This window comes from Parasteatoda tepidariorum, chromosome 11, assembly GCF_982258835.1.
Source record: "Parasteatoda tepidariorum strain Cologne lab strain chromosome 11, Ptep-v5.0, whole genome shotgun sequence".
In the NCBI taxonomy this organism is placed as follows: domain Eukaryota; kingdom Metazoa; phylum Arthropoda; class Arachnida; order Araneae; family Theridiidae; genus Parasteatoda; species Parasteatoda tepidariorum.
In genome coordinates, this window is record NC_141765.1 from 14,691,241 (window position 1) to 14,716,321 (window position 25,081).

General features: G+C 29.4%; 1 protein-coding gene across 2 annotated transcripts in view; it reads left to right on the forward strand.

Moving 5' to 3' along the window:
• The first annotated feature begins 461 nt into the window (after positions 1-461).
• Positions 462-25,081, forward strand: part of LOC107445332 (alpha-1,3-mannosyl-glycoprotein 4-beta-N-acetylglucosaminyltransferase A) — a 44,508-nt gene continuing 19,888 nt past the window's right edge. The window contains exons 1-7 of one of the 2 annotated variants that reach the window (XM_043052242.3): positions 462-863; positions 962-1,122; positions 7,072-7,404; positions 16,803-16,936; positions 18,818-18,864; positions 18,937-19,050; positions 23,899-23,974. In XM_043052242.3, coding sequence (XP_042908176.1) covers positions 1,035-1,122; positions 7,072-7,404; positions 16,803-16,936; positions 18,818-18,864; positions 18,937-19,050; positions 23,899-23,974 — 792 coding nt within the window. In that variant the 5' untranslated portion in view covers positions 462-863; positions 962-1,034. Of the gene's footprint in view, positions 1,123-7,071; positions 7,405-16,802; positions 16,937-18,817; positions 18,865-18,936; positions 19,051-23,898; positions 23,975-25,081 lie in introns of both variants that reach the window. The other variant, XM_043052241.3, reaches the window with a different exon arrangement.

A 25,081-nucleotide genomic window follows, 5' to 3' on the forward strand; every position in this document is an offset into this window, starting at 1 on the left:
GCAAATCATTCCTCCGCGGATGCGATGCAAGTAGTTGTGTGGATGTGCGTGGGTAATTTGAGTGCAGTGAGAATTTTCCAAGAATCAAACCACCGTGTCTGCTTGTTGTAGTTGTTGTAGTTAATTTACGTGGCACTAGAGCTGCACAATAGGCTAGTGGCGGCGGTCTGGGCATCCGAAGACATGCCATCACAATTTTGATCGTCTGCAGAGGGGATGAAACCGCCGCTTCGGTAGCCCGACACCTGTACGCGAAGTCGAGCACTTTACGGTGGAACAGTTTAACGAGGATCAATACCGCACACCCTCGGTCCCTACGCCGACTAATCCAAGTGGTCACCCTCCCGCAGACTGACAGCAGCCAGTGATGCTTGACTTCGGTGATCTGCTTGGAACCGTGTTGTCGTTTTGCGTTTGTGAAATTTTTTTGAAGGTACTCTAATATTTTTTTGAGAGACTTTACCCTCGAAAAAAAAGCATCAATCAGGATCCCTTTCACAAGTTCGAATTCGCATGCGTGAACATGGTGCTCTTTCTTAGCAGTGAGAATGATCCATAAATGAAAAATACTGCTTTTATTTATTCCTAATCACTCTTTTATAACACAAAAATAAGTAGCTGGAAATGTTTACATGCAAGGTATATCTGATAATGTGTAAATATTTATATTGGAGTAAGTTTTGCCTATATGTGTCTTGGCAAAACTAGCGAAACAAAGTTTAAAGATAAATTATGCCGTTCTGTTTTAGCTTTATTGATTTCTTTTAAAATTACTATTAACTAGAAAGAAGTTATATGATTTTTCTTACGGTTTAATCAGAATTACGGGTGAAAGTCCTGCCCAAATTATGAATTTGAGAAAAGTATGTTAGAAAATAAATATCTGTTTTGTGAGTTTATTGTGTTTCAAAAACAATTTTTCTTGCTGTTATGGCGAAAACTAAAATAAATTCTATTCTAGATTTAATTTTCTTCACGAGTGAGGAAAAATTAAAAGGTTTCGTTAAGTTTGATGCTTTTAATTAGATCAGATAATGAGAAAACCAGCATTTGCATTTTACATGGGGGTATTGTTCATCACAGTACCTTTTTTCACTATATTTATTTTACTGAATGGACCTGGTGAGTATTTTTACTTCTAATTAGATTTTTGAAATTTAATATGAGTATTTTAATATATCTATTTAAAATTGTCGTCCAACTCTCTCGGTTTGGATGATCTCTCTTACTGAAGCAGATATGGGACACTATCAATATTAATCTATATTTATATTAATTTTAACTACCACATTTTCCAACCAACATTAGTAGTAAGAAGTTTGGGGAAGGAAAAACCAGGAAAATAAATGTAAAAATAATTATAATAATGTTTGAGGTGTAGTGATTATTATTTTTTAAAAAAAAGGTGACACTTGAAAAAAATGCAAATTATTACTTAAAATACATTAAACATTCGTTCATCAACTTATACCTCAAAGGAAATGCGTCCTACTTTTGTTACATCGATCTATCATTATGGGTCTTTCATTTTCCTGTATGTATTTTCTTGTTTTAATGATCCCATCACAAATGCTATTCTATTAATGTTAATAGTACTCGTATATTGACATTAAAAGAATATTATATCAAATACAAGTGTATATAAAAAAAACTAAACTCAGCGGCGCGACAGCCCATAGAGGGCCAAGGCATACTGTGCCCATCTCAGTCTTCTTTACCTTGGGCTGTGGAGTGCAGGAGCAAATGTCAGCCAAACGCGGAACACCCAGTGTTTAGTTCCCAAGCATGCTTGGTACTCATTTATCGACCCACTGAAGGGATGAAAGGCTAAGTCAACCTTGCCCGGCCCGAGGATCGAACCAGGGACCTGTGGCACGACAGCACGGAGCGCTAACGCTCAGCCACCGGGCGTCACAGGTGTATATATAAATTATTATATAGTTTTTTGTACTGGCCGATTTCCATTTCTATCGTTCAGAAGTTCTATCCACATTTAAAAAAAAGTTACTTTGTTTTTAAAATAAAAACAGCTACACCTGATGCTAATAATGAAGTAGAAAGTACCTACAGATTTGTTACAATTTGGAGAAAACGCCTTAAGCATCATGTTTGATATTTATGCATCAGTTGATTGAATGTTTTATGGGTTGAAAAAAATAGAAATAAAGTAATTTGTACACATAATATGTAAACAAACAAAGATACCTCACCTAAAAAATTGCTGGTCTCATACTTTTTTCACAAAATGTTATTCATATCCCCTCATTATTTTCAAAACCTTCATTAGAATTATAAATAGAATATTATAATTCATTACAATTCGAGCATATAATAGCAATTAATTATAATTCATTAGAATTGTATTCAAGCACTCCTCCTGTCGTTCTTCTGCAAAAACTCTCCATATATAAATCAGGGTTACAATTTCTTCCATAAAAAAACTGTTTCTTTCTCATTTATACCATAAAAAATATTTTCATAGTATTTATTGTAGTTTTAAACAGAATTTTTAAATTGTTTTAACAATTTATTTTTTTATTTGAATTTAATTTATTCTTATTTTCATAAATATATACACTCATATCAAAATTATTTATATTTATTATTGTTAGTTTACTGAATATTTTGCTTTTAGATGGAACTATTAAAAAAACAAAAATATTGCATTGTAAAATGTTTATTAAAAATGACTTATAAATGTCTTAGTTAAAAAATGACCAAAAATTACCCTTTTTCTCAACTGGTTAAATTTTTATTTATTTATTTAATTTTTAAATATCAATGTGCTGTGTTCTATATTTCAAAAGGTTCTTTAAAATGCTCTCTTTTTTTTTAATAAATTTTAGTTTAGAAAATTTCAAAAAATTATCAAATTTTTAGAATTGTATGCCTACAATCAGTAAAGGAAAATTCAGTAATTTGTGAGTAAATTTGTGATTTGAGGAAAATTCAGTAATTTGTGAGTAAAAATTTCTATCTAAAAATTCTTCGGTTTATTTCAGAAATTATTATTGAGTAATAATCTTGTGATATGGTATGTAAAAAAATTTCCTGCGTTAAAAATAATTTAGGAACCTTTAGCACAATATCTTAAGAGTTGTTGTTTTAAATAGTCATATTTAACAATAGGTATTTGATTATGAAAATTAGTATGCTATTTGTTATTCTGAATATGATTTGTTATTTGTAATTGTGATTGTGGTTATTATGTTGATTTAATTGCAGGCATTGTGGAGAGGATAGTAAGATTGGCCCTCAGCGCTTTGCAAATCAAATCACATTTATAGCTTTTATCTATTTAATTGCTCACACTTGTGATTGTGAACTACGGTTTAACCACCACTTACAAAAACACACGTTTTTCATCAAAATTTAAGAGGATGCTTAGTCAGTATTTTGCAGTGCAAGGGGAAAAAGATCTAAGTAAAGTTCTTTTAAATGATTTTCGCTGATCATTTTCAATTCACTCATCATTTCAGCTCCCATTCAATCATTTCTGGACAAATAAATTTATTTATCGTAAAAAATTTGAGTATCATTCAATGATTTTAACTTTGTTTTATTCACAAGCCCAGCAAGTTGAACATCAGTTTCTTCACTATCACTCAGGGTTGGCAAAGAACCAGGTTTTTTGGGAAAAACCCAAAAAGCCCATTTTTTTTGGTTTAAACCAGGTTGATGTTTTAATAATTCGCATTTTTATATCTTTGTGTTTAAATTGTTTTCTTACTTTCCTATATTTACTCATATGATTGTTTAAAAGTAAAGCTTTTTTACATCCAAATACACCACACTAAAATGTCATATTTTAAGATTTTTTTCAATTAATTTTCCACATCTTTTCTTTCATTAAAATAATGGAGAAATGAAAGGTAAAAAAATTTCCCTTGAATTGCTCACCAATCACTTGGTTTTATTATTCGAATAAGAATCAACCATATCTCTCTGACTACCTACATTGCAGCTTTATAATATTTTTTCAAATATAATATTTTGAATGTATTTTTAATTTTGAAAAAAGTTCATGATTTTTTTATTGATAATCTTATACTGATGTTTCTTAAATAAAATTTTATAAAATGAACTGGAGTTCTACAGAAGAAGACAAAACGTCCTAGAAAGGTTGTGGTATTTTTTAATTATAATTTGTTATCTTATGCTGCCTATTCAAATATGTATTGACTATATAGCAATTATTACTATTATTTTTTTATTATCAAAATTTCCAAAGCTAGGATGATTGTCTGGGGTCTGTCTGGCAGACCCCTGATGGCATTACATTTTTTACATAAAGCCCTGCATGCTTTCTTTTTATCATTTTTTATTTCATCAAAATATAACCAGATTAAATCTTTTCTTCTACCACCAGAGTTGGACATTTTTGTTCTTAAATATTAACGTTAATCAATATTATGAATACACAAAACAAAAGTAGGTATGCTGCTGAAATGAGTTGAGTTGTTTGGTTGAAAGTTGAAGTTATTTACAACATCAAACAATTTGAAAAATATAATTGTAAATAAATAAAAAAAATGCAATTTTAAATTATTCTTAGGGAAAAAAACCAAATGGTTTTTTTGAGGAAGAAACCATTTGGTTTTAACTATGGTTTAAACCATAGATTCTGAACCTTTTTTACGTTGCCGCCCCCCTAAGGATCAGAAAAAATCTCAATGCCCCCCTTTGTGAAAATCCAGTTATTTAGAGCATGGGAGGGAGGGATGTGTGCTGAATTAAAAGAGGCAAAATTTTTAAGGCAAGTAATTGCAATCTATTTGTTACAATCAAAATAATTACGGTATTGAAAAAAATACACCTGAGAAACCTATGCTTAATAAGAGTAATTTATTCTTAATAAGATAGATGTCAGTGGGATGATTGTGCAGGGCCAGATACTTAACGTTTGGTTCAATATTTTCAATGAGGCGAAGACGCTAGTCCCCTCTTTGCACAATTTTGAGTCAATTGTTTGTGACTAGATACGTCACATCACTGAATCTTCATTCCACAAGGTGGAAGGAAAGGAAGGCTATTAAATGCTACCTTGAAGTCAAAATTCTGCAAGACGATTACTATTTCAAAGCTTCATTAGTTGAGAGTTCTATCAATTCCTTCAGAATCTGAACCTCTGCTATTTCAATATTCACAAAAGGGTTCGTAACCCATTAAGGGACTTCCAGGGACAAAACATCTTTAAAATGTCAGAAAATTCAATGTACAAATACTCAAGGTGATTACAATATTCTTTATTCCAATAAGATTGGAAATTGGCTAAACTTATTCCTACTAAAATTCTGCTTCCACAAAATGAGTTTTTTTAGAAAGGCAGAAAAAACTGATTTTGTAGTGATCAAATTGAGCTCGTCGCCTTGAAATTGTAAATTAACACCATTAAATTTTACAAATAAATCCGTCATGTATTCAAGGAACTCTAGCACAGAGTTGAAAATATTCCAAAACCTATTGAGACAGGCGTTTTTGGAAAGCTTGCGAATCTCAGTATGTAGTAGCAAGCGATTGAATTTTTCATCGTTTTTCTTGCACAACTCTCAGAATAATCAATCGTTGAGAGTATTACTGTGAATTTTCATCACAGCAGAGATCAACATATTGCAATGACTGATGCAAATGGTCTCTGAGATTTTTTCCAACTAAATGCTGTCTGTGAATCACGCAGTGGACAGCTAAAATATCTTGTACTTGGCCATCAATTATGGGAGGAGTTTTCTAGGTATCTTTGTCTTGGGAGGGGTACCTCCCTCTTCAAAATGGGATTAAACCTACAATGTCAACCAACCATTGCAGTAGCTCCATCAGTGGCAACAGACACAATATTTGAAAGAGGAATGCTTTTCTCTTTAAAATAATCTCTGACAGTATTAAAAATAGATTTACCTTCGGTATCTTCAATCAGGTTTTTTGCAAAAAGCATCTCGTGAATAATTTTTCATTCCTTCATAAATTGGAAGTACGCCAACAGTAAAGCCTCATTACTTTGCAATGTTGGCAATACGTTGGGCATCAAAAGTTTGCATGTGGAAACTTCAATGTCTTCAGCCATCTCATTAATCGGTTGCAACACTGTATTGTTCCGAATCCGAACTTCAAGTATGTGGCACTGTTTTGACGACACTTTTTTTATTAACCAACATTGTAGGCAGCAGCAAAATACAAGCGAGGAAAGAAAATAAACTATATCTTAAAATTAATAAATAATTTATGCTGAAGAACAAATTCGCGCAAGTACCTAGTCTAATAATCAATGAAATTCAATCAAAACTGGGGAAAAAACTTAAAGGGAGCGAACGAAAACCATCATAAGAAACACGGATCAAATCAAACATTCATACTGAAAGCGCATGCACTTCAATTTTTGCCAAATGGCTTGAATGAGTCAGAAGCAAGAACAACTCACTCATGCCCTGCGATAGTTTGGATTGGAGAATAGTTGTTACATAAGTTCGTTTTACTGCTGGTACAAATGGTGTATCGGATAATTTTAATTTATTATATTAATCTAATTATTTTTATTAATAATAATTTTTGATTTACTTTATTTATTAAATTAATTTTAATTTAATAATTTTATTTAGAAGTTTTAAAAATGAATTTGAATGCTTATCGCCACACTTACCGCCCCCCTACTGCCCAAAAGAAGTCCCCCCTCCCCTGTTGAGAATCAGTGGTTTAAACCTGAGAGTGATAATATCACTCTTGGCTTAACCATTTCCATGTAAGCAATATTATGAATACTACGCAAATTTATCACAAACTATAAAATTACAAAGAGAATTTTGCTCAAATTATTTCCCCCTCCCTCTTATAGGTCATTGAAATTATATTGTCTTTACTAACTGAAGGAAACATGTATAAAAAAAATGTGAGAAGTTCCTGAAAAAATCTTTAACTATTCAGAGTTTTTCATCTGCGCTCTGTTTAAACTCTGAATTTAGCAAGCAACTCTAAAAGTATTGTCAAATTTTGATTTTTTTGAATTATTGAATAATAATAATAAAAAATATCGCAAAGCTGTTTTTTTTTTATTATAATGAGTTTCCTTTTTTTTTTCAGATTTGTCTGAAGAACATGTTTTAAATAAAAAAATTGTTGAATTGTATGCAAGATTAAAGCATGCTGAAATGCTCAATTTGGAAAGACGAAGTGATATCTTTACTCTCAGGAAGCATTTTGGCACTTTATTAAATGCAGCTAGTAGTAAGACTGATTCTGCCAATAATTCATTATCTCTTAATTCTCTATTGAGGGATTCTCAACAGTTTTTAGCAGGCATTCAAGGTGGTGTGGATCTGCAACTACCATCAATTCATCACTTTTTACCTCATTTACTCAGTTCTTCTGATAGCTTATCTCCTGCAATAAAGTTATCTAGAGGAAGAAGTGCTGGTTAGTAGATTGATAATTTTTATTCAACGCTTTAATTTTTAAAAAAAAATAAATCCCCACAAAATACAGAAAATCTTGAAAAATATCGGAAGTTAGAGAAACACTAAGTTATTAAGAGAGTTGACTGGTTACAACCAATGGGATTTAAACCAAACTGTCTTGTTATAACTGAATTTTCTATTATTTATATAAATTCCTCTGGTTTGATTGTAGCAAAATGAAAAAAATTTCAAATTTTCTTATATTTTTTAAAATTTTGAGTTTCATTGCTAATGGGAATTTGTGTTATTTCAAATAAATCTGTAATTTTAAAATGTTCACATAGAAATGGTTTTCCACAAAAATATCTATGTAAAACAGCATTGGCATTTCGCTCAGAAGCAACCTATTTTTTTCAGGATTGAGGAAACTAGAAAAAATTTGAAGAAATTAGACAAAATTTAAGAAACTAAAAATGACCAATGCAATTCTTTAACAATAAGTATTATAAGAATAATTAAAATTTAAATAAAATAAATGTAATATAGTAACAAAAAGTTTAAAGTTTATTACATTTGCCTTTTTTGAGAAAAAACTTTTCTTAATTATTTATTTATTAGTTTTGTGGAAAATTTTGAAGTATATATATATATATATATATATATATATATATATATATATATATATATATATATATATATATATATATATATATATATATATATATATATATATTATTCTAGAGTTGATTTGAGTGTTCATATTTAATGTTATTTAGTTAGCATTCTATTTGTAATTGAGAATTGAATATCTGTTTACTGTAGGATTTATGTTATCACATGATTTGTTAATTTGGTGGTATTAATAAAAATTTTGATTATGTTATTTTAATTATTCTTTATATAATTATAAAATTTAGTTTTACTATAATTTTTAACATAAAATATTGAAAAACTAATTTTTAAAAAATGTACAAAAAAATTTTTCAGAATTTTTCACTAATTTAAAAATGATGCATTAGCTCAAAAATTAATACAATTATTTAAACTTGATTGCAATTTTAAACTATTTAAAAAATTGTTTAGATATTTCTTTTTGAGAAGAGCTTCTTCCACTTTGGTTGGAAGAAGCAAGCTTCTTTTTAAGGTGTTTTTTTTTTTTTTTTTTACTGTGGAAGAAACTTGCCATCCCTGATGCTAAATAATGTGATCAAATTTCAATGGGAGTTAATGTCTCTTAAAAATATGTAAAATTAAATAGAGGTCCCATGTTCTGTAATTTTTTTAATTAGTTCATTGTAATTATTGGAAGAGTTCAATTTTCTCAAGGTTTATTTTTATCTACTTGTTAAGTACATTATGTTTGCCACAATCAAAAGTATAAATGGGAATGAGATGTTTCCTAAATTTTATTTTTTCAGTTTAATTTTGAAATTATTTTCTGCCACCAGTATAAGGAGATTTGTATTATGTATTTGCAGTATGTTAATATTTATAATTATAATATTTAAGTCACATGTGTCATATTATACTAAAAATAAAATAAATAAAAAACTTTTAAAGTAAAAGTAAGTCACAAAAAATATTTTAAAAGTATTTTTTCTTATTTGTTTAATAAAGCATTTCATTAATAAGCATTTTGTTAAATTTAAAACTCCATCATCTTACGAAAAAGTAAATTTTTTTTAATTTTTCAAATTGTTAGTTGAAATACCGTTGCATACCTTTACTATTTTATGTGTTTATATTTATGCTGTTCATTTTTCATTTCTTTTTATCAATCTATGAATTTTAAATATTTTTTAATTAAAAAAATGTATTGCCTTGAATATCTCATGCTCATTTATATTAAAATTTGTTTTGATTCAATAAATAAAAAACAAAAGTTTATTTTAGAACAATTAATTGATATTAGTACTACAAATTGTATACTGCTCAATAAGGACATTAATGTAAACAATTCTAAATTACAACATTTCTTTATATACTAACAGTCAAGGAGGTAAGCTAACTTTTAAATACATGTACTATTAAAAAAAGCTTTTAGATATTAAATGTTTATTTTGTTGAGTAGAGTTATATTAAATATTCAAGATCTTTAGTTATTATATTTTTTAGTCATGTACACATACATATTCATGAATAAAAGTAAATATTTTTGTATTCTTAATTCAAATATTAATCGATAGTTGAAGAGATTTCTGTGAAATACTTTTTAATGGCTTAGTTGCTTTTAATTTAGAGCTTAAATGTTATTTAACCTTCTTTTTTTAAATAATAAAAACCAAACTGGTTTAAACCAAGAAAGAAAGAAAAACTGGTTTAAACAACAACAAAAAAATTATTTTTTTAAAATCCTAGTTATTAAAAATTTATTGAATAGAAAATTTATTTATTTGCCCGTGTGTAAATCCATTTATTTTGTGTTTATTCTTTTTTTTTCTTCGAAACGGCAAAATATCTTTGAAAGCAAATAAAGTAAACTTTTTCATAAAGAGAAATATTTTCAAAATAATTCTCTAACTGCAAGGATTAATTTGAGAAATGATTGCTTATGACATTTTTTATTCAATACTTTTAGCAATTTAATGTAGATGCATAACTAAACCTCTAAACTATTTGAAAAAATTAAAGTTCTTTTATTTAATTATTTTTTACATATTTTATAGCACTTCTATGTTCAGGAAACTCTTCAAAATTTTTAGCAACTCTAAACAGTTCATTTTCTACAGTTGATGACTCTTGGATCGAAAAACACCAACTTTTCTTTATTTTTCAAAACAAAAGTTTGTTTTAAATGGTTCTAAACTTTACTTCTGAAAAGGGTTTTTATAATAATTTAAATTTAAGATTTTTTTTTTTCAAAATTCTTATTTTATTCTATTCCAGAAGTTTTGGTTGGGATTTGATTCATTATTACCAAATTTTGTGAAATTTTTTTTTAATGGATTAAAGATATGATGTGACTTTAATGAGTTAAAATTTTCTCTGCATTATCAGAAATTAAGGCGATTATTTGAACTTAGTGCGAAACAAAAAGTTCAACAGAACTGTTAGTAGTTTGTTTTAATAGTTAAATGTTGGCATCGATTCTATGTTGAATTTTAGATTAGGCAGAGGTTACAAGCCATGTGTTTGATATATTTGCTCTCTATCTCGCTCTTGTTGCAGTTAGGAAAAGTCAGGAGGTCTTAGGGTTAAATCAGGTGAGCAAGACACCAATGCTCAGTGGGATTTTGGATTTTGTTCAATGAGTTGATCATTTCTTTGTGAGGAAATTCCTACTACTGTTTTTAAATTTGTTTATTTCAGTACTCCAAACAGATATAGTTGCAGGAGAGAGTGGTGAATTCTTGCTGCAGTTAAACCATGAGACTTTGCAAGGCTTTTAGTTCCCCAGATTTTCCTGATCAAAAATATTTTGTCCTAAAATTTAGGTTTTCGGACCTGATATTCTTGATTTTTGTATGTGGTCAGAGCATCTAATTTTCTAAGAATACAAATGCAGATTTTTAAAAAATATCTTTGTAGAGTCAAAAGATTTAAATTTTTAATCCATTATCTTTCTATTTTAATTGATGTAGTAGAAATCATAAAATTCTGTAGTTCTAATTTAAGGATCATGTACTAATTAAATTTAATGCTCAGGCATATTACATACCTTATCCAGAGCCATTGTTTCATCTTTTTTGGGAATTAAGTCATTCTATGAAAAGGAAAATCAATGGACAATTTTGCATTATTTAATTTTTATGATGATGAATTCAGGGGTCATATGGTTATTTATTAATTTAATCAAATTCAATAACAAATCTTGTTGTGGGAAGTTTTGTAGTTTCACAATTATTGATTGATCTTGTTTATTTGACTTTAGTAATGACTGATTCTAATCAACAATACAGTAATCATGTAATAGAGTTTTTAAATGATAATTGAGGGAATAAATTAAACAAATCATCCATTAAAATTACTTTTGTACAAAAATGTTATGTGGCATTTTCAATATGTTTTCATTTCAAGATTATTGAAACTCCACTAGAAAATAATTTGACTAGAAGAATCTTGAAATCTATTACAAATATTATTTATAAATTGGTTTGAGGTGAGGGAACAGTATTTGATGCTGGTTATTTTCTTAGTACAACAGTACTATAATTATCCATGTATATATTGTTTTGAAGCTATCGTGAGTTGCTCAGTATTTATAAAATTATGCTGAAAACTGTTAAAGCTTTCTGTACTAAACAAAATAATTAGAATTAAAAATTGTATATTTTATTATTCTTTTGCAATAAAATTTTCTTTTATTACTTAAATGGAGCAAATTATAATTTTTTTTGTTTGCCTTTTTTAAAAGTAGCCTGGTGTATGCATACTGATCCAAAAAAATGTCTTGATTTTTTTTTTTTTTTTTAGAAAAATGTGGTCTTGATTTTTTTCTTTTGCTGACTATGAAGCCTGCCCTTAGCACTGGTTTAAAAATGAGTAATTAACTTGAAAAAAACTTTTTTGCTGCATGTTAATTCCTTCCTTTAGCTTGAAAAACAAACTCACTTTTTTGTTTTACTCACTTTGAGGGTTTTGATTTTTCAGACTTGAAAATTCAGTTAGGAACTTAAAATTGCTTTTATAGAGGTTTTACTTTTGGGAAACTGTTTTGGCTTAAGTGCTATTCAATATTTTTGCTAGTTGCAGGTTTTAGACCAAATTTTTGTGTGTGAAGTTTTTATTTAGTACTTATTCAGTGTTTTAGATTTTTTTCCTCTTACATTCCAGAACTGGAGTACATGGTCTAGTGTTCAGAGGAATTTTGTCCTTATGGAGTATTGCCCTTTTTAGGATTGCAGTTTTTTTATATTATGCCATTTTTTTACTTCTCTTTATTCCATTTCGTCATATCCTTGGTTTACAAGTTTAAAGCCAATCATAATGTTTTAAATTTACTTTATCTGAAGTGGCATCAATGTTATGCAAATTAGTTAACAATATTTTAAATAGACTAGTCACTTGAATTTTGTTGCAAATACTATTTATTATTTATCCCTGTCTGTCAATCTATATGTTTGTAATGTCTATGTGTTATCATGCTGATAGTAATTGTTTAAGTTGTGCTCTGTAAATGTAATTACTAGTGTTCCTGTCCACCATCTTTGGACTTTGTAATAAAGTAACCTGCAACCTTTCTTCTGAGTCAGTGTGGTTCCCATGCGTAAGTCTTCTGTATGCATACCTTTAGTAGTTTAGATTGTGAGTCAGTACTAGCTGTGCGTCACAAGCCTATGCATTTGGCACAGATTATAAAATTACCTTAAGTTATTAGACTTCAAATTTGTAGATTTTCTTAGAAAACTAAGTAATTTAGAATAGTTTTCATTTTTCAACTAAGATTTATAAGGACAGTTAACTTGCAAAATTTTATCCATTTTTATTTATCCACATTTTCTTACTTTGATTTCAGCTATCAAAATGATTTGCATGTCATTAATTACTATTAAGGATTTAATAATAATTCAATTTGTTTTAAAAATAATGAAATTTAATGTAATAATAAGCCCTTCAGAGAGTTTATTTATATATTATTTAGCTAAATGTAGGTGTCCATATCTTGAGGTAGGAACTACACTTTCTTTAATTTTTTTCCCTTCAGATTTTGTTTGAAAAGCTGTATTTTCCCTTCTGAGTATGTGGTGTAATTTCAGTCTGGAACACTTAGTTCAATTCAAGCTCTTGTTTCATTTCATCTACCCATGTAATAATTTTTTTCATAAATTTAACTGCATATGTTGCTGAACAGCAGCTGCATTTTAAAATCAAATCTCCAAGAATAAATCAAAACAATATTAGGATATATTAAAACAATCCTTTTATAAAATCATGATTGCTGTTTTCCAAAATCAAATTTTATAGGGCATATTGTCAGTGCGGGTTTGAATTTATATGCAGTTGGAAATGTGTGCTTGCAAAAATAGTTACAGCTCAAAATGTGTGTTTACAAAAATGGACATATCATAAACTGTGCTAATTCAATTTTCAACCCAAATTTAACAACTAAAAAAGAAACTAAACTCAGTGGCGCGACAGCCCATATAGGGCCAAGGCCTACTGTGCCCATCTCAGTTTTCTTGGGGTCCGGGGTGCAGTAGCAGATGTTCTGGTTATGTGGTTAGCCGAACGCGGAACCCCCAGTGTTAAGTTCCCAAGCATGCTTGGTACTCTTTTATCTAGTACCACTGAAGAGTACCCCTCTGCCACCGGGCATCAAATTTAACAACTAAACAAGGAATTATGTGCTTACTTTTCCTTATTTTATTATACACCAAACATAATAATTATGGGGCAAAGTCCTGGACTTTAAGATTGAAATGGCTAGATATATTGCAGATGTAACTTTTAAAGCAATATCTTTGTATACAGAGCTTCAAACAATAAGATGAATTTTAAAGCTCCTAATTTCTACAATATAAATTTACTACCACTATTATAAATTTATAGCACCTGTGGCAACCTTGTAAAAACAACTGTTAACTTTAAAAGTCTTATAAAATAAATAGTGTTTTAAGCGAATGGTGATTAGTGATTTATGAAAGCATAGCAAGTGAAACATTGATGAAAGACTAGTGATTTATGCAAGTTATATCCGTTTTCCGGAACACGCATTTTGAGCTGTGTTCATTTTATTAAACAGGCATTAAACTATGTCCAGATTTAAAAATTGACCAATGATTTACGAGGGTTGTCCATAAAATGAGATTCCCAGCAAATTTTCACCATGAAAAACATGTTTATTGGCATTGAATAATGCATGTTTGAAAAGCTTAGACTTCCCTTTTTTTGTCAGCATAATCGCCGTTTAGATCAATGCCTTTTTACTTGCCGTGTACCATCTTCTTTATGCCTAATTTGTAGAATTCTGCCGGCGCGCTGCGAAGACAGCTTAAAACCTCTTCTTTCAGCTCTTCGTCGGTTGTGAAATGCGTCCCTCCCAAGTGTTTCTTTAACTCAGGGAAGAGATGGTAATCACTGGGGGCCAAGTCTGGGTTGTAAAGGGGTGTGTGACAGTATTCCATCCAAATCTGTTGATGAGATCAGTTGTGACACGGGCGGTGTGTGGACGAGTGTTGTCCTGATGGAGACACACTCCATTTGTGAGCATGCCTCTCCTCTTGTTTTGAATCGCGCTCCGAAGGTTCTTCAACGTCCGACAGTAGCGATCCGCATTAATAGTTGTGCCGGTAGGCAGGAATTCGCACAATAGCAACCCTTTCCTGTCCAAAAGACATTCTCCATCTTGCCGGCAGACAGAATTTGCTTAAACTTCTTCGGCGAACCTGGATGTTTCCACTAACGGGATTGTTCTTTTGTTTCCGGTGTCATGTAGTGGACCCAGGTCTCGTCCTCAGTGACAGCAGAGTCAAAAAATTCCTCGCCATCGGTTTCGTAGACATGAAGAAATTCGCGGGCGGCTTCCGCACGTTGCCGTTTGTTGTCATCCCTCAGCATTTTCGGGACCCACCTTGCACAAACCTTGACATATCCTAAGAGGTCTCTCGAAATGTTGTGAATGCAGGACTTACTGACATCAGGGATCATCTATCTGAGGTCCCGAATCTTTCAGCATTCAATCTTCAGCGAATCTTCGATCTTTCAGCATTACTTCTTCCACTTTCGCAATCGCTTTGCCCGAAAACGATGGCCGGCCGGAATGTTGTTCATCACGGATGTCTGTGCTTTGAAGTTTCTGCACCATTTGCGCACATCTTGCACACTCATACACTTTTCCCCATATGCCTCACGCAGTTGGAAATGAATGTCCACCGGAGGAACGTTTTTTGCACACGAAAACAAATCAGTGCGTAATTCGCACCTGGTGTGAGAAACAAATGGAAGCTCCATCTTTCACGGCTACCAAAACAAGAATTAATGTTGTTGTGGGTTTAACTCACAAAGCAGAATACGCTAAAAAAGATTATTCACAAGTAAACTGGATTTATTAATACTTTTAATGTTTAGCACATTTATTAATACTTTAAATGTTCAACTTAAATCTAAAAATTGTAATGTTGAACAAATATATAAAGAATCATCATCCACAATCTTAATCCTATGACGGATATCAGGCCATTGGCCAAAGACTCAAATAAAAGGCGTGCTGTTCATCCATTCTGAAAAGAATTGTTCGTTCTTTTATAGAACACGATGTCTTACGTCGCGTTGATTATTTCTTGACTTCCCTTCACTTCCATCCTGGAGACATATCTACAAAAGACTAAAACAATAAAGTTTATAACTGGAAATTACTTATTTCCACAGTTGTAGATAACTCGCCGTTGCGAGAACTGGGGGAAAGGGAGCCAAGTTACACACCAGTCTCACCAAATCCCGCTTAGCAGCGTTCCTAGCGTCCGCAGCTCCTTTCGAACCTTATTTCATGGACAACCCTTGTACTAAAAATAATTCAAAACTCTGATTTTTTTTGTCTGAATATTTAGAATTTTCTATTTTTACAAGTTTTGAAAGCATAAAAAGACAAATTTCATTGTATCCTTTATGAACAAAAAGAAGAAAGTTGCAGGTGTGAATTACACATCATTGGGAAATTTAATAATGAGAGTTAAAAAATTATGGATTTAGGAAGTGTAAAAAAATTTTAATAAAAATTGCTTATGAATTAAGAAAAGTTATATAATTCCTATCATCATTCAATGTCCTGATCATTGCTTATTCAATAAGATAAATCTATCTTCAATAGATGTCAGAAAAGTGCTTGTTATTAAAAGGAAATTTATGGCAAAGAAGAAAAATATATTGAAAGTTACATACATTTTTAAAAACCTTCAAACCAAGTTGAATCTTTAATATTAAACTTTATTAATCAAACAAATTTGCCAATATTTTAAAAGTCTTTCTGCAAAATAAATAAAAAATGCATTTAATATTTAATTGAATTATCAAATGTAGATTTAGTAAATATATAATATCAATAATTAGTTTAGATTTATGTGTATTTGCTAAGTTTAACTTTAATTTTTTTTCTAGTATAAACATACCAATTTATAAAATTAGCCACTTTATAAAATCAAATGTTTTCAAAATGGATGTAATTTTTATAGACAGCGTACAATGTATAAGCCAAAATACTGTAACAATTGTTTTGTGTATTTATTTATAGATAAAAATAGTGAATGTTAAAAAAATAAAACTTTATGATCATTTAATTTAAGTGTTTTGTTTATGATTTTGTTTTTTAATGAGACTGCTAGAATATTTATGATTTCTGACTCGAATAAAACATTTCTTAATACATTTTTATTACACTTAAAATTGACTTTCATAAGGTTTGGAAAGTAATCTTGTGATACTTAACAATATTATTATTAGTTAAAGTCTTTGGATAAAAACTACTTATTTTTATAATTTCAGTTACTATGGTGCTGGGAGTTCCAACTGTTAAGAGAGATGTTCAGAGTTACTTGATGTCAACTTTACAAAATCTTATTGAAAATATGTCACCAGAAGAAAGAGATGATGCAGTTATCATAGTTTTTATTGCTGAGGTAATTATAAATGCATATATTTCTAAAACTCAGATAGTTTTTTGAAAAAAAAAATTTTTTTTTGTTAAGAAAACAGTAATAAAATTTCTCTTTTGTACATTAACTGAAAATAAGCATTTTAAGTAGAAAGTTTTAGTATAAAATTTAGTGCAGAATGAAAACCTCTCAAAATGCTAATAGTCTTTTTTATTTTATTTATTTATATATTTTTTTCTCTAATTGAAACTAAAAAAAAATTAAATCAAGTTTTTGAATTGTAGGTTATTTAAATTTGTTATTTTTATTTATAAATACAGTAGAGTGCCGATTATCCGAACTCTTATTGTCCGAACATCCAATTATCCGAACTATGTCCGAATTCGTTCTTTTTTTTTTAAAGTTTAGAATACTTTTTAACTTATTGACAATTTTTCTAAATTTAAAAGAATAAATAATATCCACTACTTCTGAGGACCATATTTAATTTACAAACTTTTCAGCAGTTTTCTTATAGTAGCCATACATACATGTATTGTTACACAGTTAAACCTACATACCCCTTTAGCCTTCTTCACCTGAAAATTATTTTTCAAGAATGTGAGCTTCATTTTGATGATTGGAATACAGAAGGAGTTAATGAATAGATAAGTGCTGAAGTTCTGCAATTAGGGGGATAGGTAGTTGTCACTTATGGTTTATGATTAGTGATTACAGTGCTTGGAATCTTAAATATTGGAGTAAAATTCCTAACAGAAAAACAAACGAAACTGAAGTTTCTGAACCAGTAGATCTTCCGGATGAAAAGATGCCAGGTTATACAGCAGAAGAAATAGAAGACTCGTGTCAAGACGCTGAAAACGACCCAGGATTACAAATTTTAAATGATGATAACATTTTGAATGAAAATCGGAACTTAACAGACGAAGAGGAAGACGTAGGTGATCAAGTTCAAGATAGTGGACCCTCTCATATAGAAGCATGCAATTCATTGGATATTGCAATGAATTGGATAGAACGTCAAAATGATGTTGGTCCAGTTCAGTTGATTTATTTAAAAAGAATAAGGGATATGGCTGTTCAAAAAAGAGCATCTTCTTTGAAACAAAAATCTTTGCGGGATTTCTTTTGCAATGGAAAATAAAGGAAAATGTGCTAAAATCAGTAATTGACAAAAAATTTATAAAAAACTGAAATATGATAAAAATAATTCAAAATAAAGGAAAGTAATAAAAAATAAATAATAAATAAAAAATATTTAAAAATTGAAAAAATAAACTTTTAAACACACCAGAGCTATATTAGATAGTACTGCCAGTCCTAAGCCTAGAAAAAGTGTGAAGGGAAGTTAGTGCATAAATAATAATAATTTAAACTAGATTTTAAACAACTTTCCAATTATCCGAATTTTTCATTATCCGAACCACGTTCGGTCCCGAGCAGTTTGGATAATCGGCGCTCTACTGTATGAGAGAAATCAGGTGATACAAAGTTAGTTAATGCAGGAAAGTGATAAAAGAAATATAATTTCCCAATATCTTTGTATATATTGATACATCCCTATATTTTATATATATCAATACATTATGTATATTAAGTTGTTGCAAATTCATGCTTTTTGTTTGATTAGCCTAAAATATGTTTTGAGATAATAAATAATTATGTTAATTAATACAAATTCCATTCAATATTTTCGTTGAATTGGAATATTTTTTAATAAGGTATCGTTTTGATGAAAAAAATATTGTGATAATATCAACTGCGACCTTTAATTCAGTTTTAAAAACCCATCACCTCATTTTTGCTATATTTATTCAGATTTATTTTGAATTCACTATATAAATTTAAAATCTGATTTTTCAAAATTTGAATTATTTGAGGTTAATTTTTTTTAATTTCTTATAGACAGATTTAGAATATGTTACTCGACAAGCGGCTGAAATTGAGAATAAGTAAGTTAAATTTAAAATTTAGTTACGTCATCACAGTTAATAAAACCAGCTTATCCTATTCTTTCATTTTAGCTTTTCTGAGCATATAAATTCAGGTTTATTAGAAGTAATTGCACCCCCTGCATCATACTATCCTGATTTGAATAAGCTGAGGCAGACATTAGGAGATCCTTTAGAACGAGTTAAGTATGTATCCCATTTAATGTAACTTAAAGCTTATCAGATTCGAAAAATTTTATGTACACCATAATAATTTCTTGTTGACTTGTTTAATTAAAAACAAAGGAATTTTTATTTAATGTAAACATTGTTTCAACTTTGCAGTTTTTTTTTGTTTTGTGTTTAATTTAATAAATAGTCAAATTTTTGAAAAAAAATTTTTTTTAATAAAATTATTGCGCTAAACAGTTAACATTAATTTATTCAAATTATGGACATTTTCATATTGAGACCTTTAAGATAGATAGCATGTATGCTATATTTTTAATGAATTCTTCTCAAGATTGATTTTAGAACTTTCTTAATAACAACCTAATTGGTTGAAACCATAGTTAATAGATGTAGATGTGTATATAAGTGGTCACCCTGGTAGTGGAATTTAAAAAGTCAATCTGCAGCACTAACTTAAAAACTTCAAATTTGCCTTTGACTTTAGCGTTTTCAGGCAACGAGTTTTGGGATTGTTATTGTAAAAATTAAACTCAATCTAACATATATTTGGTCCAATTTGTAAACATTAATTAGAATAAAGTTATATAAAAAAAACTATATGTTGTTAAAATTTAATTTTATACAATCATACTTAACTTTTATTCAAAAGAAGAAAAAACTGATGCTTTTACTAAGCCCTATAAAGAAATTGGAAGGAATGGTTTAACTTACAAATAAAAGCATTTAAATGGAATTTTTTCATTTTAAAGTAAGATATTATAGAATAGTAATTTATAATGGTTTGATTTGTGCCATTTTACAGTTTCTTTAAATAAAACTCATTTCATACCATCACAGGTACTTTGCAGAAAAGTAAACAATAACCAGAAAAATCGACATCAAATATTTATATATTTTTTGTATAAATTTTTGAAAAAAGGTAAACTATTTCTTATTTTTTATGAATGAAGATAGAAAGATCTTTTCTTTTATATTTGAGGAATTATAATTGTAGATTTTCGAATGGTTTTTAAATTTCCCATAATTTTTAATATATTTTTATTCCAACATGCCAGTTTCGAAATTGCACATTGGGTAGTAAATTTTTTCCCAATGATTTGATTGTAAATTCAATTAATTTTGCCAATTATTTTGAGAGAATAATTATAATGAATATTTTCATGGCTTTTAAAATCTTAGTATTCTTAATTTACAACACACGCAAATTATGAATCACTGATATGAGTGGTTGCATTTTAATATTCCTGCTTGATGCCATTGTAAAGTCACATGGTCTTATTGCTTGTTTGTTTTTTTTAGCAATTATTGCTACAGATTGCTGTGTCATGTTTTTAGTACAACTCAAGTGTATTACGACATGCGAATTTAGAATTGGGGATTTGAGTAATTACTTTTTGACACGCTCAATTTGTGACAATTTTCAAAGTAAATTCATTGTTTTGTTATTCTCTTTTTCAAAGAATCTTTATTTTTTTAAGTTAGTTTATAAATAATTTTTAAATTTAATACAATATTATTACAATATATGAAATTCAAATCTGGCATTTGAGTAAACACTTTTTTGACTCCCTCAATTCGTGATGATTCCACCCTAAATTCACAGAGTACTTGTTAACCTTTTTTTTTTTTGGGCAGTTATTGTTATGAATTTTATCACAGATTTTAGAATCTCGTTATTTATAAATTAAAAGTAGTATAACCTCGGAATTTTGAGTTGAGCATTTCAGGAATCACTTTTTAACACTTTCAATTTGTAACAATTTCATCTGAAATCAATGTGATTTTGTCGATCATTTTTATCCAGCAGCTTTTCTTCCGAATTTCTCCATAATTTTTTTACTTTTTTTTAAACTTTTGATCAACTGCTTGATAATTGATTCATAAAGATCCTTTCTACTCATCGTGAGGCTACAACATCATGTCTATTTCTCTAATTTTGACGGGAATACTGTTCTTACTTTTCAGGTTTGCAGTTTTTCCCCCCCAAGTTTCAGCTCTAACTTTAAACAGCTCTTTCCTGTACGGTTTGCATATCATTCTTTGAATTGGTGACTGTTTCTTTGAAATCTGATTCAATAGTGTTATAAATTTTTAAATTATTTGTACAATGTTGAAATGTTTAGAAATGTTAGTTTTTTCTCTAGTTTTGTAAGAGTTTTAAAAGAATTTTTCTTAATTTTGATATAACATTTTTGTCTCAGGATACTGTAGTTTTATCAGTTTTTCATTTGGAGTTTGTGTTCATAGGTGAAACTTGGCTTTCAGGTTTATTGTCTTGCCATTTTATACATTTCCAATTCTTTCTTCTACTTTATGTGATTTTAAGTGATTGTTCATTGAAACCACCACAGTGAAAATGGTATTACATTTGCAGTTCATTTAATTGCTTTTTGTTGTTTTATGTTGTCTTCATTGTATACATTGCAGACAATATTTAGGTTTTTAAAAAACTAAGCTTGATGATTTGACAGCCCATGGAGGGCCAAGGCCTTCTGTGTCCAGTGTCCATCTCAGTTTTCTTGACCTTGGGCTCTGGGGGTCAGAAGCAGATGAGTTCTCAAGTATGATTGGAGCTTATTTTATCAAAACATTAAAGTGATTAAAAGGCGGGATCAACCTTGCCGGGTCCTAGGATAGAACCTTGGAATTGTGGCGCAGGAGTGCAAAATGCTACCACTCTACCACCAGGCCTCTATTTCCACTATTTAATTCATTAAAAAATATAACTGACTTTTATTACTTAATCTAATGACACTTTTTGTATCTTGAATTTAACGAATTAGATGTTTACTACTGAGTTTGATGAAATAAATTATGAAAATCAATTCTTTACAAAAGAATTTGTAAACAGTTTGCTAATATAACCCTTGCCAGTCCCCCTACAAAATTATTTTGATTGTACCCAAATTAATGTTTTTTTCTTTTGTTTTTTCCTTTTTTTTCTTTTTCTTTTCTGTTTTTTGTTTTTCTCTTTCTTTTTTTATTTAACTGTTGAGTAAGATCTAATTTGGTTCAACACAGCATACCCAGGCTATATTGTAAAGTTCAGAAACTAAAAATACTATTGTGAGTGAAGAAGTTTTTGCTTGTAAACATACATGTAATTCACTAATTTCAAGTACATAAGTGATTATTCAATCTTTGATAACAATTAAAAAGCCCTTTCAATGATGTATAGATGCACCAAATATTTAACCAAAGAGGATTTTCTGTAACTATACTTAGGGCTGCAGGTCTGTCGTGGCTTCGAATTTCCGCAATGATTTCCGCGAAATTATCTTTGTTTTTCTAAAATCCGCGAATTTCTCAATATGTTTCAATTTGAGCTAAAATTGCTTAAAATTAGAATTTTTCATTTTAAATTCATTATTTTTATTTAACAGCATTTTTTACTTTCCTGAAGCCTCAAATTAAACATATAAAATTGATTAGACATTTAGGGGAGTGAATCAATAGAAAAATGACAAGAAAATAGTTCGGACGTAAGTGATAATCCCAATCTTGTCGAGTCAGGTGGTCTTTCTATACTTAGGGAAGATGATAGACTGATTAGGATTACCTTCCTGAAGTCAGTAAAAATACAAAAGAAATAGGAATCACAAAAGAAAAAAAAATTTATAAATCCAATCTTTGACAGAAAAACTGTTATACAGGCTATTGCACTGGGCAGTAAAATTTCTATTGCCTTTGTACATATCCAGACAAATTTTACTGGGCAGCTTCTTGTGATTTTTTTAAGAGGGGTCTCAAGCTTTTTTAAAGTTTTTGATCCCAGTCAATGTAAATATTTAAGTGTTTTGAATTACAATGACAATTCTTCAATTTTTGAACATAATTCTGATGTTTGAGGATGACGAAGAATTGATAAGTGAATTTAATTCCTACAAAGCAATGTTCAAGGAATTGCACATTGATGAAGGGAAATTGATCCAATTTTGGGTATCAAAGACCGAACGCTATCCAAAATTGGCCAAAGGGACAATTCGATGTTTGTCAGTGCCTACAAACAGCGTGGACGTAGAAAGATAATTTTCAATGTATAAAGTGATGAACGACATAGCATAAATGAAAATAATCTGACAATGTACAATACTTTATACCAAGATTCTGTTCATTTATATAAAAATATTGATATTGCCTGAAATTAAAAGAAGTACTTTTGTTGAGTATTTTTTACGCTTTTGTTTTATTATTTGCACAATCTCTGTCTTTTACATCATTCATATAAAAAAATTTTTGTATTTATAATTTGAATCATTTTCAAAATATCCCCCGAATTTTGGGTCTTTTTTTTCGCGACAAACTAGCAGCCCTAACTATACTTAAAGCTGATAATGCTAATTTACTGCACTTAATACATAGTTATAAATCTTTTATATCTGTTTCACTTTGATATTAAATGATCAGATTTTTAAAATAAGTTTGCTTGGAGCCATGGTGGCTCAGGGGATAGAGCATTTGTCTTCCAATAAGGTGAACCGGATTCGAATCCCTGTGATGGCTGGTTGATATGAATTCCACACCCGGCTCTCACCGACCACAGTGCTGACGTAAAATATCCTCAGTGCTAGACATATCACGGGTTATAGTCCCCTTGCCGTCAGGCTAACTGTGGAGGTTTTGGTGGTTTTCCTCCATGAAAGAAAATTTCTCTTAATACTTGATCCAGGAGTTCTTTAGTCTTCTAAATTGGATGCAAAATTACAAGGCTACGGAGTTGAACATTAGTAGTCATAAACCCAAAAATTGGGTCAGCTGTTCAACAATGGTTATTGAAAAAAAATATATAATTCTGCTTAGTAAAAGGAAATTATAAATGAATGTTTTTATGAGTTTGAATAACTATTTATATTAATTTTGCAGATGGAGAACGAAGCAAAATTTAGACTTTTCTTACCTTATGATGTATGCTCAACCTAAAGGAATGTTTTATGTGCAAGTAGGTATCATATTAATTATCTTTATATATAGCTAAAGATTTTTGAATAGAATTATATCAAAAAGTGGAAACAGTCAAATCAAAAACTCCTATTAAGTTTTTAATTAAGGAAGGTGGTGTTTTTTTACCTGCATATTAGTTACCAAATCTAACCTGATACCTACATTGAATACATTGTCCTTTATATGATGTGGTAGTCATCGGTGTATCTCCTCTTTTTGAAATACGCTGCTAGCAAAATAATTTTACAACAACTTTTTATTTATTCAAAAAAAAAAAAAAATGCTTGACCAGTCTCACATGTTAAATTGGGTCAATATTCTAATTTTATGTTATTTATAAAAATAATTTCAGTTTAAATATAACTTTGTGAAAAAAATATTAATTTTTCTCTTTAAAACTTTTTGCCAATGAATTAATTCAAAAAATATTTATTTTCATGAAAAAAAATTTCTTATTCAAAATGAATGCATGGTGAGCCTTGATAATCAATCTTCAATTCTTAAATTCTTAGTTTAAATTTAATGAAAGAAAAAGTATTAAATTTTCTCAGAAACAATTTTTTTCAATTTTGAGTTTTATAGCAAATGCAGAGCATGAAATTTTAGTTTTGAAGATACTAGCTAGGCTGAAATATTTGCTTGCAACTATTTTACACTTATAAAAAATATGTACAATTTTTAAAACTTTTACCAGATGCAGTGTGAGTAACTTCTTGGAGCCCGAAACTATAAGGAAATGTAGAAAATTAAAAATCAAAATATATTTTTTACAATTGTAATAAATATTAAATCAAAATAATATTGTCTTAAGATTTCAATATTTCCTGAAGCAATGGTTTTGTAGGTGAAAAGTGGGTAACTCGAACTTCTTTGTTTTAAATAAAAGAATAGTAACATCATTTGATTTCAAAACACTTCCACATGCACCATCATTAAAGCACAATAGTCTTAATGTGTATAGATAGTTTAATTTAAAACTCCATACTTTAAAATAAGAAACTTACTCACCAGTCACCAGCCTTAAATATTTGGCAAGTGAAAATTCTGTATCCTGAGTTAATGTGATTTCGTATTACTTTAAAGAAATTTAAATTCAATATGTAAG